Source organism: Muscardinus avellanarius, assembly GCF_963383645.1.
Source record: "Muscardinus avellanarius genome assembly, chromosome: 4".
NCBI lineage: Eukaryota > Metazoa > Chordata > Mammalia > Rodentia > Gliridae > Muscardinus > Muscardinus avellanarius.
The window spans coordinates 155,614,288-155,632,016 of NC_137789.1; the positions used below are offsets into that span (position 1 = coordinate 155,614,288).

A 17,729-nucleotide genomic window follows, 5' to 3' on the forward strand; every position below is an offset into this window, starting at 1 on the left:
CACCTCTATTATTTCTACAGTTATTTTCCTTATTTGATCTTCTAGAAATCTCTGAATTTCTTTTTTATCGGGTTCTGATGTTGTGGGGTTGTGGGCATTCATTGCTCTATTGTTATTCCTCTTTCCCATGATTTCGGAAGTTTGTGCCTTCTCTGGGTTCTTCCCTTGGGTCACTACGACTTCACTTAAGATGCTCTGGATCTCGAGTCTGTGGTATCTCAGACCTCACTACTCCTTTACTGGGTTGTATTGCAGAGTCTCAGACCCAGGGAGTCTATAGAGGCTGCTTTAGACTATGGGGGGGGGGTGCCAGGTTGGGTGTTCTCCTATGGTGTGATATCTCTGCCACCGCCACTCCCCTACTGGGTCAAGTCCCTGGGAGTCAGTACTGGGATTTCTCCTCTGGGACCCGCAATTTGACTCACTGTTGTTGAGTATGCAGATGGAGCTGTAGTGGACTCGGTGAATTCGCTGCTGCTGCCGCCGCCGGTGGCAATATGGCACTGCTGCTACACCCTCGGCCGTGAGGCTGGCATATTTCTTCTCTGGTTTTGAGCTCCGCTCTTGAGTCCCTGCAGCGTGTGCTGAGCCCAGCCACTGTGAGCTTTAGACGCTCCCTGTGCCGAAAAATCTGCTGAATCCCGACGGGCAATCCGCAGCGGCTTACCTCGGCTCGCTGCCCGCCGCTCCTCTCTGGAGCCTGGTGGGCTGTTGAGTGCATTGGTCTGTAGCCGTAGCCGTCCGGTGAATTCGCCGCTGCCGCCGGCAGTAAGGTGCTGCTGCTGTGTTCTCGGCCGTGAGGCCGGCGTATCTCCTTTGTGGCTCTGAGCTCCATTCTGAGACCCCCTCCTCTCTGGGGCTGGTGATTTTTTTGTTTCTCTGGTGATGGTGTTTTCTGGCTATGAAAGATGCTGATCTTGTGGTAATAGAGATTGGTTGTTAGTGGGGCTCTTAAGCCCCGCTTTTCTCGGTTGCCATCTTCCCGGAAGTCTTGACATGTTTTCTTTGTCTATGTCAGGGTACTTCAGACACATGGAAGAAAAGCATTTGCGGTTTTATCTATGAACTGGAATTCTTTTTTTTTTTTTTTTTTTTAAATATTTTAGCCGGGCATGGTAGTGCACGCTTGTAATCCCAACATTAAGGAGGCTGAGACAGAAGGATCGCGGTTCGAGGAGAGCCTCAGATACTTACTGAGGCCCTTTGCAATTCAGTGAGACCCTGTTTCAAAATTAAGAATAAAAAATAGGGCTGGACCTGTACCTCAGAGAGAATGCCCCTGGGTTCCACCCCCAGTACTGCAAAAAAAAAAGTTTTAATTAGGAGCGTGATGATTAGTTAAACTATAGGTTTATGCCTTTTTTCACTTTCTTATGATGTGTTTATGAACAATAGCCTTTTATATAGATTTTCATGTGGAGTCGGGCGTGGTGGTGCACGCTTGTAATCCCAACACTTGGGAGGCGGAGACAGGAGGATTGCACAGGTTCGAAGCCACCCTCAGCTACTTAGTGAGGCTCTCAGCAACTTAGTCTCTTGTTTCCAAATAAAGTATAAAAAAATAGCCGGGTGTGGTGGCGTACGCTTGTAACCCCAGCATTCAGGAGGCTGAGACCAGAGGATCGCGGTTCGCGGACAGCTTCAGCTACTTAGTGAGGCCCCTCTGCAACTCAGGGAGACCCAGTTTCAAAATAAAGAATAAAGTATAAAAAATAGGTCTGGGAGTATAGCCTGGAGGTAGAAAAGCTCCTGGGTTCTACCCCTAGTACCCCCCCCACACACACACACAATTTTAATGTGCATCTTTGATTATTTCCTTGGGATAAATAAAAAGAGTAAAATTTACTAAATCAGGGCAAAACATTTTTATGGCTGTTTCCTGAAAGGTTATGATAAAATACACTTCCACTAGTAAAGAAATAATACCAATACATTCAACCTCTAAGCTGCATCCTCAGCCCAGTTTAATTTTTTATTTTGAAATAGGTTCTCACTAAGTTGCTGAGGCTGGTATCAAACCTGCAATCCTCTCAGCCTTCCAAGTACTAGGATTATAAGCTTTTGCTACCATGCCTGTCTACACCAACACAACATTAAAAAAAAAAAAGCAACAACTTTGAGTTACTTTGAGTTATTGAGATGTTGCTAGTTTTTTTAAATGCTGTTGTGGGCCAGGCGTGGTGGCACAGGCTTGTAATCCCAGCATTTGGGAGGCTAAGACAGGAGGATTAAGGTTCGAGGATAGCCTCAGGTGCTTAGTCAGCCCCTTTGCAACCCCATTTCCAAATAAAGAATAAAAAAGCAGGGCTGGGGGTGTAGCTCAAAGTAGAATGTCCCTGGGTTCCATCCCCAGTACCGCCAAAAAAAAAAAGAAATAAAAAGGCTATTGTATCTTGTTTTCTTCTATGATAAATAAGATACACAGGGATTTTTTTTATGTTTTGTATTTAAGGTGTCTCAACAAGCAGCAAAATGTATTCCAGCAATGGTGTGTCCTGAACTGACGGAACAAATCCGGAGAGAAATAGCTGCCTCTCTTCATCAGAGAAAGGGGGATTTTGCTTGCTATTTTCTAACTGACCTTGTAACATTTACATTGCCAGCAGGTAACTCCTAAATTTATGTGAAAAAGAAGTTTCTGTTTGTTAAGTTTCTATGTGCGCATGGAAGATGTGTAAGAAGACAACATTAGCTTATAATATGTGCATCTTAAATGACTTCATTGCTTTATTTATGCTTGAAGTGTGACCAGTCCAAGAGCTACTTGTAAAGAAATGCTTTAGTTATCAGAAGATAGTAATCGATTTCTTTGTGGGCCTCAGATATTTTTTAAAAAAATCTGCCCATTTAATTTTCTCTTTGGTTTTATTTTAGAATATTCTCTCTTTTTTTGGTCTTCTATTTTTAATTTTCCTTTTTTTGTGTGTCTATTTACCTTTTTTTTTTTTTTTTTTTGGGTGGTACTGGGGTTCCTGGAAGCCCTTCTACCTCCAGGTTACACTCCCAGACACCTGTTTTATACTTCTTTTAAATTTGGAAACAGGGTCTCCTAAGCCAGCGTGGCTGGCTTCAAAGCTGTGCCATCCTCCTGTCTCTGCCTCCCAATGCGGGGATCACAAGTGTGCGCCACCACGCCCGGCTGTGTCTGTTACCTTTAATTAACAAAGGAAACCACATAGATGTTTGGGTAGATTTAGGTTACTTGAATTAATGTTACTTATACTCTGAAGGTGTCAAGAGTATAATTCACTAATTACATTGATTTTTACTATGTTTGTTTTTCCATTAGTTGGTAGCTAAGATACCTTCCCGGATGTTTTTTGTCAGTTGGCACATATAAATACACCTCTTAAGCTTCCATCTGTGATCTGAGGTTTTTTTTTAAATTGTTGTTTTTTTTTTTTTTTTTTTTTTGTAGTACTGGAGTTTGAACCCAGAGGCATTCTGCCTTTGATCTACACCCTGAATCCAATTTTATTTCTTATTTGGAAACAGGGTCTCACTAGGTTGATGAGTCTCACTACTTGAGGACTACTAGTCCTCAAACCTGTAATCCTCGTCTCAGCCTCCCAAGTTCAGGGATTATATGTGTGTGCCAGCAGGTCTGGCTAGGATCTGAGAATTTTGAACTTTTATTTTCAGATATAAACAAGGACATTTATAAAAGGTAGGTGATAAATAACTAAGCCTCCTAAAATTGGAAGAAATTTAATTTGAAATGCATTTCATGTTTTTAAGCCTACCCAAGTTATGATTAGATTTTTATTTTGAATTGAAATGCCTTTTTTTTTAAAAAAAGTATTTTTGTGATAATGTTTCTTACTCTGAGCTACTCTACCTGAGAGAGCAAATAATTGAGGAACATGACAAAAAAGACTGCCAAAAATCATGATTCATTAACTTTTTTTTTTTTTATGTGGGTCTGGGGATGGAACCCAGGGGCATTCAACCTATGAGCTACACCTCCTGCCCTATTTTTTATTCTTTATTTTGAAACCGGGTCTCACTGAGTTGCAAAGAGCCTCACTAAGTAGCTGAGGCTGTCCGCGAACCGTGATCCTCTGGTCTCAGCCTCCCAAATGCTGGGATTACAAGCGTGCGCCACCACGCCCGGCTATGATTCATTAACTTTTATAAGAAGATTATAAAGTTTGAAAATAGCAGATCTGAGTACAGGTTGCAAGAGTGAGAAGAGAACAAATAAAAATTTGTTTTCCTCTCTCTCCATTTCTCCCTTACTTTTTCCTTTTTTCTTTTTTTTATGGTGGTACTGGGGATTGAACCCAGAGGCAATCTACCTCTGAGCTATACCCTCAGCCCTTTTATCTTTTATTTATTTTTGTGGTACTGGGGGTGGAACTGAGGGACTTTCTACCTCTGGGCTATACTCCCCAGACCTATTTTATACTTTATTTGGAAACAGGGTCTCACTAAATTGCTGAGAGCCTCATTGAGTAGCTGAGGCTGGCTTCGAACCTGTGTAATCCTCCTTTCTCAGCATCCCAAGCTTTGGGATTACAAGTGTGTGCCACCACACCCAGCTTTAGCCTCAGCTCTTTTAAAAAACTTTTTTTCTCTTTTTTTTAAATAGGGTATTGCTAGACTGCTAAGAGTCTGGTTAAGTTGCTGATGCTGGTCTTGAACCAGTGATCCTCCTGTCTCACCCTCCCAAGTACTGGGATTATACTGTGCCACCATACTTTATTATTTTTAAATAAATCAGAGTTTTGGCAATGAAATACAGAAAGGGAGTATTTTAGATCTCATATGTTACATATGCACATTAAAAGAGATTTGACAACCTTTAATGGAAAGGGAGTTCTTTTAGAGAGCTTTACTATTAGAAGCTGGCATTAAATGTATTGAGATGAAACACAAGAATATCTTTTAAGTCTGATTTTCATTTGTAGATATAGAAGACTTGCCCCCAACAGTCCAAGAAAAATTATTTGATGAGGTGCTTGATAGAGATGTTCAAAAAGGTAAGCATATAATTTACCAGTATTATCTTTTGTGTGATTAATTAACATTTGCTTTGTTTTTTTAGGTATAGAGTAGTCTGGTGTATAATCAGCGTGCTTTGTTATTTTAAACTAAAGTTGTAAGCTGGGCACAGTGGCATGCACCTGGAATCCCAGTGCTTGTGAAAGCTGTGATGTTCAGTAGTGTCACAGGTTCGATGACAGCCTCAGTAATTTAGCAAGGTTCTCAGTAACTTAGACCTTGAGAGTGTAGCTCAGAGTTAGACCTGATTCTGGGTTCAATCCCTAGAACCAGACATACAAAGAAAAATAAAAAATAAATAGTCATTGGGGCTAGAAGTGTAGCTTAATTGTAGAGCATTTTCCTAGCATGTATAAGGCCCTGGGTTTGTTCTCTCTACCCACTCAACCCACGCACACACGTGACCACCACCACCACCAAACCAAAAACCTCATTCACAGCTCTTAACTATAATAGAGTGAACAAAGATTTCAGAGTCCTACAACCTTGATTTTCTACTCTCTAGAATGAATATATTTTTATATTAAACTATTTTATTAAATAAAAAAAGTTTTTTTTTTCATTACTAAGGATGGAGCCAGGGGCATTCTACCACTGAGTTACACCCCCAGTCCTATTTTTTATTCTTTATTTTGAAACAAGGTCTCACTGAGTTGCAAAGGGCCTCACTAAGTAGCTGAGGCTGTCTGTGAACCACGATTCTCCTGTCTCAGCCTCCCAAATGCTGGGATTACAAGCATGCACCACCATGCCTGGGTTTAAATAAATTTATTAATAATTTGAAAACCAAATAAATGATTCCATAGCTACAACATGTTTCAACTGTTCAAAACCCTTTTTTATTTTTTGGTGGTACTGGGGTTCCTGGAAGCCCTTCTACCTCTGGGCTACACTCCCAGACCTATTTTATACATTTTTAAATTTGGAAACAGGGTCTCTTAAGCCAGCGTGGCTGGCTTTGAACCTGCGTGATCCTCCTGTCTCCGCCTTCCAAGCGTGGGGGATCACAAGCGGACATCACTACGCCTGGCCAAAACCTATTTTTTAGTGGGTCAAATTTATTCAAATGTTTTTTAATAAATTACATGATGAGGATTGAGCCTGTATTGATTGTTAATAAAAGCTGTATTGGCTAATTAGAATAAGCTTTCATACTTAATGCAAAACAATGAAATCCTTCTCTCTGCCTCTAAGCTGTCAGCCAAGAGCTGCAGCCAATATTGATCTTTGTCAGTATTTTAACTGGAATTTTAAAATACTAAATTCTCACAGTAGTTTAAATTAAAGTTAAGAGAACTCTAATTACCAAGTATGCAAAAGAGTTATAGCCCAAAGTCTCCATACTTTAAAGACAAGTTTACATAATAAATAACTTCTAGCAAATGGGGATAAAAATGGCTAAAAACTCTTCAAGGACACAGGAAGATGGTTGCAGGCCTTCTCCAAAGTGGGCACATACCATGTTACCCCTGACCTAACAAGGTAACACATCTTGGTCATAAATCCAACGAGATAGGCGAACACCATGCAGGTCATTGGTGGGCCTGCGCCTGCATTGTCAGGGGAGGTGAAGATGTCAGCCAAGCAGGATGGAGAAGGAGAGGACGAGTCCTTATAAACTGTTCTGTGTTCAAAACGCCAGTGACTTATTTTCAAGTCACTTCTCTGCATCCCTCTGATGCAGTGCTTTGCTTTGATCTGTCCCGTCGTCCTTCTGCCTTTGTAATAATAAAATTGCTTAAGCTTACAGCAGAGACTTCTGGCTATTTTTTTCTGCAAATAGCTAAGAACAAAAAACTGAGGCTACATCTCATACTGTTACAGTTTGGGTGCCCAGCAGGGGCACTGTTAGAGTTTTGGTGTGGCACTGTTATATTACATATATACCTTTTTTTTTGGCGGGTCTGGGGATGGAACCCAGGGGCATTTGACCTCCAAGCTACAGCCCCTGCCCTATTTTTATTCTTTATTTTTGAAACAGTGTCTCACTAAGTTATGGAGGGCCTCACTAAGTAGCTGAGGCTGTCCGTGAACTGTAATCCTCTGTTCTCAGCCTCCCAAATGCTGGGATTACAAGCGTGCGCCGCCACGCCTGGCTTACATATATACCTTTTTATATGTAAATGGGTTTTTTTTCCTTCCAACTTTCCTGTTTTATTTGGAATACTTTTACATCATATACACACTGAAAAAAAAAACACTTAAGATAAGAGAGACATTCTTTCTGAGTCGCCAACATTTTATAATACACCAAGACTATTGCCCCACACAAACATGTTTCTACTGGTCACCTACAAAAAGCTCCATTGCATTGTATTGCCCAAATGGCTGAAATATTACATGATTCTATGTAAACTTTATCCCAAAAAGAAACTATCTGCTGCAACCAGCCTCATGATTGTTCCCCAAGTCTCTCTGTCTCCCCCCCCCCCACACACACACACACAATGGAAACAATCTTTTCCCAACTTTCCCAAATTGACCATGGTCTCACTTGAGATTCAGAGAAGTTATTTATTTTCTTATTTATTTATATTGTTATTCTTCTAGCTATACTCCTGATTATATCATGGCCATGCTCTACAAATTTAAATATTCTCTGATATGAGATCACACATCAAAGTTAATTTTTGGTGGAAAATATGGTGACTGAATCTATTATTCTGTGATCACAATCATAAAACAAGAAAATCAAGTCTTAATAACTGGCTTTCCTGAATAATTCACCCTCTCATGCCAGTCCATAGCTTCTCACTCCACACCTTGTGCCTGCACCACACCTTCATCTCCCCACAAAATAAGAATATGCAGAATTTTTTTAGTGGCTTAAACAATATTATAAATGTATTGTTCTGCATAACAGTTTAGGAATGTCACGAGAGACCAAGTTTGTTTTATCTTTCTGCTCTACCATCTTCAGTCTGTCTTTAGCTGTTCCCATGGCCACAAAATGTTCACTATAATTGGAAGTATCCTGTGCCCCCTGTGACAGTATGTGATGGAAGAAAGAGAACTTTGTAACTCCCCTGCCTATGTTTCATTGTGGCCCCTGGTCAGAAATGAGTCACATGTCCACTCAATCAATAGTATGATAGGGCCACTGTGGTTAACTTAAACGATTCCACAGTTCCTCTTTTTTGTTTGTTTTTAAATTTTTTATTGGTGCATTATATTCATACATCATATTGGGGTAAAAAACTTGTGTGTACATACATGTACACATCACTGATTTAACCCCTACCCAAGTAGATGGGTTTTTCACCCCACTGAATATTTTATAATTCCATTGGCATGAAAATGAACCTCTTATTTAAATTTTTCGTAGAGTTAGAGGAAGAGTCTCCAATTATAAACTGGTCCTTGGAATTGGCTACACGCTTGGACAGTCGACTGTATGCACTTTGGAACCGGACAGCAGGAGATTGCTTACTTGACTCAGTGCTGCAAGCTACCTGGGGCATTTATGACAAGGACTCGGTGCTTCGGAAAGCCCTGCATGACAGCCTGCATGACTGTTCACATTGGTGAGCTGCTGGCCTTCCCTGGTCCACCTGGATTGCACTTGCTGGGCCATTTCCTTGTCATAGTTACTTTTCTTTGTAGGTCTTATATTCTGGGGAAACGAGAAAAAAGAGCCTTTTGGTTTTGGGCATTAAGACACTTTGAAGCCGGATGTTGTGGTGTACCTCTTTAACCCCAGTACTTGGGAAGTAGGGACATGAGGTTTACGGACAACCTCAGCAATGTAGCAAGAATCTCAGCAACCTAATGAGACTCTGTTTCAAAACAAAAATTTAAAAAAAGGACAGGTTGTGTTCAGAGATAGGATGCCCTTTGGTTGAATCCCCAGTAACTCAAAGAAAACAAGATATTTTGAGTACTTCTAATGTTTAACCTTTTATCTGAGTTTTAAAGTAGAAACATTTAAAGTTTTAAAATGTATACTTTTGCCAGGCTTAATGGCTCTCACCTATAATCTCTGTACTTGGAAGGCTGAGACATAGTATTGTAGATTTGAGGTCAGCCTCAGCAAGTAAGAATCTCATAACCTAGCAAAACTCTGTTTCAAAATAAATAAAATAGGGCTGGGGGTGTAGCTCAGAGGTAGAATTCCTCTGGGTTCAATCTTCAGTACCAGAAAGATAAGTAAAAAAGACACTTTTTTTTTTTGGTGGTACTGGGGGTGGAACCCAGGGGCTTTTTACCTCCATGCTATACTCCCAGACCTATTTTATATTTTATTGGAAACAGGGTCTCACTAGGTTGCTGAGCGCCTCACTAAGTAGCTGAGGCTGGTTTCAAACCTGTGCCAATCCTCCTGTCTCAGCCTCCCAACTGCGGTGATTACTAGTGTGCACCACCACGCCCGGCTCCAAACGACACTTTTTTTTGTCTCTATTACATAGAAACAATATACTTGAACATTTTTTTCTGTTTTTTTGGTGGTAGTGGGGGTGGAGCCCAGGGGCTTTCTACCTCTGGGCTACACTCCATACTTATTTTATATTTTATTTGGAAACAGGGTCTCACTAAGTTGCTGAGAGCCTCACTAAGTAGCTGAGGCTGACATCGAACCTGTGTGATCCTCCTGCCTCAGCCTCCCAAGCACGGGGATTACAAGCGTGTGCCACCACCCCCGGCAAAGTTTTTTTTTTTTGTTGATTTTTTTTTTGTTGTTGTTGTTAATTGAACTTGAGCTTTCTACCTCCAAGCTATACCCCCAGCCCTAGTTTTTGTTCTTGATTTTTGAAACAGAGTCTCAGTAAGTTGCAGAGGGCCTCACTATGAAGCTGTGAATTTGTGATCTTCCTGTCTCAGCTTCCTAAAGTCTGGGATTACAGACATGTGCCACAATGCCTGGCTGTATTTGAACATTTCTAATGAAACATTGTAAATTTTAATGTCAAATCTTGATATAGTCTCTGCTATTTTTTTTTTTTTTTTTTCCTGTACTGGGGATGGAACCCAGAGGCATTCTACCTCCGAGCTACAATCCGAGCCTGAATTTTGATCCTTTACTTTGAAACAGGGGTCTCACTAAGTAGCTGAGGCTGTCTGTGAACTGCTATCCTCCTGTCTCAGCCTCCACTTCCCTGGTATCTTTATATGACATCTTTGAGCACTTACTCGTTGTGAATTTTATTGTCATACTTAGGGATTACATGAAGTCAAATAGAATATAAAGAGAACAGGGAGTTTGTATTGTTTTATTGTAGAAGATCTAGTAGTACTTGTACTAACCTGACACTTGGTGGTATTAAATACTTACTGAAAGTGCTCACTAGACCATAGAAACAAGAACAATACAATTACTTTCTTGGCAACTAAATTAGTTAGGTCAAAGTACAGTGCTATAGAGTAAAAAGTTTTTGATCTCCTGGGTGTGTGTGGGGGGCACAGAAGCTGGGCATGTGGCGCACACCTGTAGTCCCGATATTCGGGAGGCTGATACAGAAGGATTGCAGGTTAGGATTACATTGCCTGTGCAGTGTAGCAAGGCTCTCAGCAACCTAGTAAGACCCTGTTTCAAAACAAAAGCTAAAAAGGGCTGGGATGTAGTTTGGTGATAGACTGCCCCCCTGGGTTCAGAGTCCAGTACCTCCGCCACCCTCAAAGAAGGATGCTTCCAGGGGCCAGAACCGGCATATGGTAAGACTCCCCAAGTAGCTTTGTTGAAATATACTTTGTCTGCCTTAAGATGTACTTGTTGTAAACATGGCATTAAGTGGTAACTGAGTAGCTGAGGCTGGCTCAAACCTGTGTGATCCTCCTGACTCAGCCTCCCAAGTACTGGGGTTACCACGCCAGGGTACAAGTTCACATCCACCTGTAGCTTGTATTGGTGCTTTGTTCTTCTCATTGCTGAAGAGTGTGTTGTTGCATGGACATATGCACATTTTAGTCATTTGTTCACTAGTTTATACACATTGGGTGATTTCCAGTTTCTGACTGTTAACAGATACTGCTACTATAACCATTTATATACAGGTCTCACAGACACAATATGTCTTAATTTCTATAGATACCTAGGAGTGGAATTGCTGGGTCTTACATAAAATCTCTATTTAACATTTTAAGAAACTGCCAAATTGTATTTTACATTCCTGCCAACAGTGTATGTAGATTCTACATCCTTAGCAGTACTTATTTGTCTTTTTTTTATTATAACCACTTTTCATTTGAAAGTAGGATCTCACTGTGATTTTGATTTCCCTAATAACTGATGATACTGGACATCTTTTCATGTACTTATCAGTCACTCATACATCTTTTGTGAAGTATCTTTCCATATCACCTGCCCTGCCCGGCTTCTGCGCTAGGGGTGACACCTAGGTCTAGTGCTCAGCAAGTTCTCTACCAGTGCCCCCCAGCCTTGCATTCATTTTCAAGGACCATCACATTATTCTGTTGCAGATATTTTTTTTCCCCCAGTACTGGAGATGGAGCCCAGGGACATCTGCCCCCGAGCTATACCCCAGACCTATTTTTTATTCTTTATTTTGAAAACAGGGTCTCACTAAGTTGCGGAGAGCCTTACCAAGTATCTGGGGCTGGCTGTGAACCTGCTATCCTCTGGTCTCAGCCCCCCAAGCGGTGGGATTACAAGCCTGGGCCACCACACCCAGCTTTATTGCAGATATTCTTTAAGCATTAGTTCCCTCACTAACATTTTGCAGATATTTTCCTCCATTCTCTGCCTTGTCCTTTTACTGTGTCTTTTGAGGTTAGGGTTAGGGTGCTAAAGTTTGATGTAGTCCAATTTATCAATGTTTTTCTTATTTTTGTTTTTTGTTTGTTTTGTGGTACTGAGGATGGAACTCAGGTTCATTCTACTTTTGAGCAACACCCCCAGCCCTATTTTTTTATTCTTTATTTTAATCAGAGTAAGTTGCGGAGGGCCCCACTAAGTAGCTGAGGCTGCCCTCTAACCATGATCCTCCTGTCTCAGCTTCCTGAATGCTGGGATTACAAGCCTGCACCACCATGCCTGGCTAATGTTTTTCTTTTATTGCTCATGCTTTTGCTGTTGTATATAAAGAAATCTCTTCTAGCATGGTGGTGCAGGCCTGTAATCTCAGTATCTAGGAGGTTGAGACAGGAGGATCTCAGGTTTGAGGACAGCCATATCAACTTAGACTTCATCAACCTAGTGAGACCTTTTTTTCAAAACAAAAAATAAAGAGGGCTGGGGATGTACCTTGAAGGTAGCTGCAGTTTCCAGAACCACTAAAAAGGGGATGGGGGTGGGAGAAGTCTTTTCTAGGCCAGGGTCACAAAGATTTAGCTGTACTTTCTTCTAAGAATTTTATAGTTTTGTTAGATTTTAAGTCTTTGATCCATTCTGAGATAATTTTTGGTTGAGGTATAAATTGTGAATGTTTAATCTTTTGAGTAGGGATATACAGTTGTCCTAGTAACATGTATTAAAGACTGTTTTTTTTTTTCCCATTTTATTGTCTTGGCAGTTTGAAAATCAGTTAACTGTAAAATAAGATTTGTTCCTGGACTCTTAGTTCCCCCAGTGAATTACAATGAGATAGTCTTGATATTTTAGTTCTGTAATAAGCTTTGAAAGCAGAAGTGTGAGTCCTCTGACTTAGTGCTTCATTTTCAACATTATTTAGGCTGTTTTTTTATTTTTGACTAGGGATTGAACTTCCCTAGGGGCATTATTCCTCCAAGCTATACCACCAGCCTATTATTTATTTATTTATTTATTTATTTATTTATTTATTTATTTTTATGATACTGAGGGTGGAACCCAGGGTCTTTTCTACCTCTGGGCTATACTCCCAGACCTGTTTTATACTTTATTTGGAAACAAGGTCTCACTAAGTTGCTGAGAGCCTCCCAAGTACTGGGATTACAAGTGTGGGCCACCACGCCTGGCTCAGGTTGCAATATTTAAAAGGCTGCTAAGCTGAGTGTGCTGGTGCACACTTATAGAATCCAGTACCTGCTAAGCTGAGGCAGTAAGATCACAAGGTCAAGGGCAGCCTCAGCGACTCAGCAAAATCCTCAGCAATTTTAGTAAGACCTTCTTTCTTTATTTTTCTTTTCTTTTCTTTATTTCTTTTTTTTTTTGTGGTAGGTACTGGGGGTGGAACCCAGGGGTTTTTCTTCTTCTGGGCTACACGCCCAAACCTGTTTTATACTTTATTTGGAAACAGGGTTTCATTAAGTAGCTGAGGCTGGCTTTGAACCTGTGTGATCCTCCTGTCTCAGCCTCCCAAGTGTGGGGATTACAAGGATGCACCACCATGCCCAGCTTGACCCTCTTTCAGAATAAGTAAAATAATCAAATAAAATAAGGTTGGGGGTGTAGCTCAAAGATAGAATGCCCCTGGGTTCAATTCTTAGTGTACACACACACACACACACACACACACACACACACACACACACACACTAAAAAAAACTATGAAATAAAAAGGGGGAATTATGTTTGTTGTTGCAGTGATTTTTTTGTTGTTGATTTTGGATTTTATGGTGATTATCAGAGTTTTGATTTATCAAAAGAATTCTCAGGACAGTGCTTTTGATATGCTTGTGAATACATGGGATATTTCCTATCTACTCTTTATATAAATAGTGATCTCTCAGTTGAATAATGTGGCTTTTTTGCACCCACATCTCATATGTTGTTTTCAGTGGTTGTTTGAATTTGTAAACCATACTAAATAGCTGAAAGTAATTGTTCTCATACTATGATCTGACTTTGGTGAAAGCTTGGTGGGTGGTGAATCAAATTCTAGCCGAAGATATGTTAAAGGCTTTCTACCGGAGTCTGGTGTGGTGGTACCAGCTTGTCACAGTACTCCTTGGGAGTCTTACGACCACTGGAGTATCACAGGTTTAAGGACAGTGTCAGCAATTTCGTGAGGCCTTCAGCAACCTACTGACACTGTTTCCAAATGTGAAATAAAATTAGTCTCGGGATGTAGTTTGGAAGTAGAATGCCTCTGAATTCAGTTCCCAATACCAGTACCAGTAAATAAAAAGATTTCCTAGTAAATAAAATTTCTGCCAGCAGAGTGGACAGAACTGTAATTTGAAAAGGATATTGCAAGCCAGGCAAAATTATGTTAATCTCTTGACATGAATGCCTACAAACTGCATTAAATAAATGATTGGAACATTAAATGTTCTGTTTATAGAAGGGCTATTTTGTTTATTTTTTCTTGTCTTGCTTAGGTTTTACACACGCTGGAAAGATTGGGAATCCTGGTATTCTCAGAGCTTTGGTTTACATTTTTCCTTGAGGGAAGAACAATGGCAAGAAGATTGGGCCTTCATACTCTCTCTCGCTAGTCAGGTGAGTCGTGCAGTAGTCCCTCAATCACTTGTGCAGACCTGCTAAGGCCGCCTGATGCAGAGCAGCAGTGCCTGACCTGGGGTTAGGCCGAATTCTTTTTTCTTTTCTTTTGTTTTTTTTTTGGGGGGGGGTAGTACTGGGGTTCCTGGAAACCCTTCTACCTCCGGGCTACATTCCCAGACCTATTTTTATACTTTTTAATTTGGAAACAGGGTCTCTTAAGCCAGCGCACATGGCTGGCTTCGAACCTGCGTGATCCTCCTGTCTCCACCTCCCAAGTGTGGGGATTACAAGCGTGTGTCACCACACCCGGCCTGGTTAGGCCGATTTCTACGTGAGATACATGACCACAGCGAGTCTTGGCCCTAAAATTTGCCGAAGAGTGTGTGACTGTCAAGTGGTATGGAATATCAAAGTGAAAGTTGTAATGTGGTCATTTTAAGCGCTGTAGTCTTGAGATTGCTCTCCTTCCTCCTTACCATGGGTGGCCGCATGCCTGTTTTAGTGGCCTAATCCTGTTCTGGGTCTGAGGAGGTTGAGCCGTCAACCCCTGAGGAAAAAGTCTTTGTCTTTTTTTTTTTTTTTTTTTTTTGTGGTTCTGGGGATAGAACCAAGGGGCACTTTACCTTCGAGCTACACCCCCAGCCCTATTTTTTATTCTTTACTTTGAAGCAGGGCCTCAGTAAGTTGCAAAGGGCCTCACTAAGTGGCTGAGGCTGTCCGCGAACCGCGATCCTCCTGTCTCAGCCTCTTGGATTCTGGGATTACAAGCGTGTGCCACCATGCTTGGCTGTCTTTTTCTTTTCCAATACTCCCCATGTGATGTAGGCAAAAGAAAAAGTGCAGTCCAGCTCACGCCTGCATGGCTGAATCTGACACCAGGGAAACGGCCGTCTGTTAGCATTGTCTTACTATGAAGTGTTGCCTGACTACAGGGCCGTGCGGCTCTGTCCCTTCTCCTAATTGCCTTTTGTTGTTCTCTACAGCCTGGAGCAAGTTTGGAACAGACACACATTTTTGTACTTGCACATATTCTTAGGCGACCAATTATAGTTTATGGAGTAAAATATTATAAGAGTTTCCGAGGAGAAACTTTAGGATATACTCGGTTTCAAGGTGAGTGATTATTCAAGAGCATTTCAAAGTCTCTTGTTCACTGTGAATGTTAAGTCATCTTTTATGGGGAAGAAGGCTTAGAATGGCTCTTTGCTGTCGGGAAGTAGAGCAGTGGTCAGCAGGACCTGGACCCAGGAGACAAGAGGTGTGGGCTATTTCTGCCTGTGATTGCACGCTTGTGACTGGCTTCTGTCCTTTTCCAGGGGTTTATCTGCCTTTGTTGTGGGAACAGAGTTTTTGTTGGAAAAGTCCGATTGCTCTGGGCTATACAAGGGGCCACTTCTCTGCTTTGGTTGCCATGGAAAACGATGGCTATGGCAACCGAGGTGCTGGTGCTAACTTGAACACCGATGACGACGTCACCATCACATTTTTGCCTCTGGTTGACAGTGAGAGGAAGCTGCTCCACGTGCATTTTCTTTCTGCTCAGGAGGTAAGCAGTTGTTCCCCTATTAATAGTTCAGGTAGTCACCTGTACCACAGTCCAGACCGAGGTGCCTTTCAGGTGTGGTTTTATCTGTACTATCAGTTAAATTTCTGAATATGATTGTAATAGTTGCCACTTCCTTTAGATACTGGTCAGGTGGACTTTGAAATGTACATTTCAAAACTGTGGTCTGGAGATAAGTAGGAACCAGAGAGTATAAAGTCCTTGTCCTCAGGTGGTGATGAGTGCTAGGAGAAAAAGTAAACAGACTAGGGATTTGTGCTTTGCTAAATATTGAGTGGTAAGGGAAAGAGGTCAGGAGAGTCAGTCTTACGGGCTGTGGATCAAGAGGAAAGGGGGTAGGAGCTAGAAGATGAAGCAGGCAGAGCTCACCAGGCACTTGAACCTCTGCTTGTATCTGGGGGAGCTGGGAAGCCAGCAGCCAGGTTACCCAGAAAGGAAACATTGGCTTCTTGATTGAAACTAGGGCAGTGTAAGTGTGGTGTGGCTTGGCAGGGGAGGTGGTGAGATTGTACAAAAGAACACTCTCTTAGAAGCCCATCTTCTTAGAAAACTATTGATCTTTTATTCAACATACTAGTATTCATAAAGCATTTATAATAATTATAACATTGAGAAAAAAATCCATAGGCCCTAATGTACAATTTCAGCCTGTATAGAAATTGCCAAGTGAACTTACCTTGTCCTGTGTTTGAAGTTATGACTATTTTTGGCATTTTCTTTGCCAGGGTCATTTATTAGAATGTTTGCTTTTTGCTGTCCTATCAAATTACCTTCTAGGGTGTTCTTCCCTCTGGCTTTTCTGAGAACTTGCCCATTGATGTCTTTTAAAATTTACCCATAGAGAGGGAATAGGATGGGGGCTGGATGAGGGCTAATTGGATGATGTGTGCTTTTATATCCTCTCAAGTCTTGTACTCCAATGTGATTGATATATGACTACAATGCACCAAGTAAAAAAATAAATAAAAAAGAAATGTACCCATAGAAAACTGAGTTTTTTGTTTTTTGTTTTTGCAAGTCTGGGGATGGAACCCAGAGGCATTTGACCTCCGAGCTACACCCTTGCCCAATATTTTATTCTTCATTTTGAAACAGGGTCTCACTGAATTGCAGAGGGCATCATTAAGTAGCTGAGGCTGTCCGTGAACCGCGATCCTCCCGTCTCAGCCTCCCAAATGCTGGGATTACAAGCGTGCGCCATCACGCCCGGCTGAAAACTGAGTTTTAATTATAAAACGGAGTTCATTGAAACCATGTTAAAAGTTTTACTGGCTATAGGTTGTCCCATCAAGTCTCTGATCTTGAATTCTCCCTTTTTCCTCATATCCCCCTAAAGCTAGGTAATGAGGAACAGCAAGAGAAACTGCTCAGGGAGTGGCTGGATTGCTGTGTGACCGAAGGGGGAGTTTTGGTCGCCATGCAGAAGAGCTCTCGGCGGCGAAACCACCCCCTGGTCACACAGATGGTAGAAAAATGGCTTGACCGCTACCGGCAGATCCGGCCCTGTACATCCCTGTCTGATGGAGAGGAAGACGAAGATGAGGAAGACGAGTGAAGAAGGTCAAGGAGCAGAAGACCAAGGCGCCAGACCTGTGCTGGCCCCAATCTTAGTGCGGCGCTCCCAGCAGAGTGCTGTGTGAAAGGAGCCAGAGCTGGCGGGTCTCCTCGGAGTGTTTTCCTGATCCACACCCAGTGGAGATAATTAACGCGCCTGCTGCATGAGGCACAGAGAACTTTGGTTGAACTACAGTTTGTAAAAAACCACAAAAAACAAAAAAATCTAATTTTATTAAGACAGAACTTTTTCCCTTTAAAATTGTAAATCTGTCTATAAATGTAATG

At 41.5% G+C, this 17,729-nt stretch overlaps 1 protein-coding gene across 1 annotated transcript in view; it reads left to right on the forward strand.

The window, feature by feature from the left end:
* Positions 1 to 17,442, forward strand: part of ZRANB1 (zinc finger RANBP2-type containing 1) — a gene marked incomplete at both ends in the record, with an annotated part of 43,831 nt that extends 26,389 nt beyond the window's left edge. Inside the window, 7 exons of the mRNA XM_080694358.1 lie at positions 2,453 to 2,606; positions 4,911 to 4,982; positions 8,330 to 8,528; positions 14,200 to 14,320; positions 15,307 to 15,436; positions 15,640 to 15,869; positions 17,224 to 17,442. Coding sequence (XP_080550484.1) covers positions 2,453 to 2,606; positions 4,911 to 4,982; positions 8,330 to 8,528; positions 14,200 to 14,320; positions 15,307 to 15,436; positions 15,640 to 15,869; positions 17,224 to 17,442 — 1,125 coding nt within the window. The remainder of the gene's footprint in view (positions 1 to 2,452; positions 2,607 to 4,910; positions 4,983 to 8,329; positions 8,529 to 14,199; positions 14,321 to 15,306; positions 15,437 to 15,639; positions 15,870 to 17,223) is intronic.
* Positions 17,443 to 17,729: the final 287 nt, after the last annotated feature.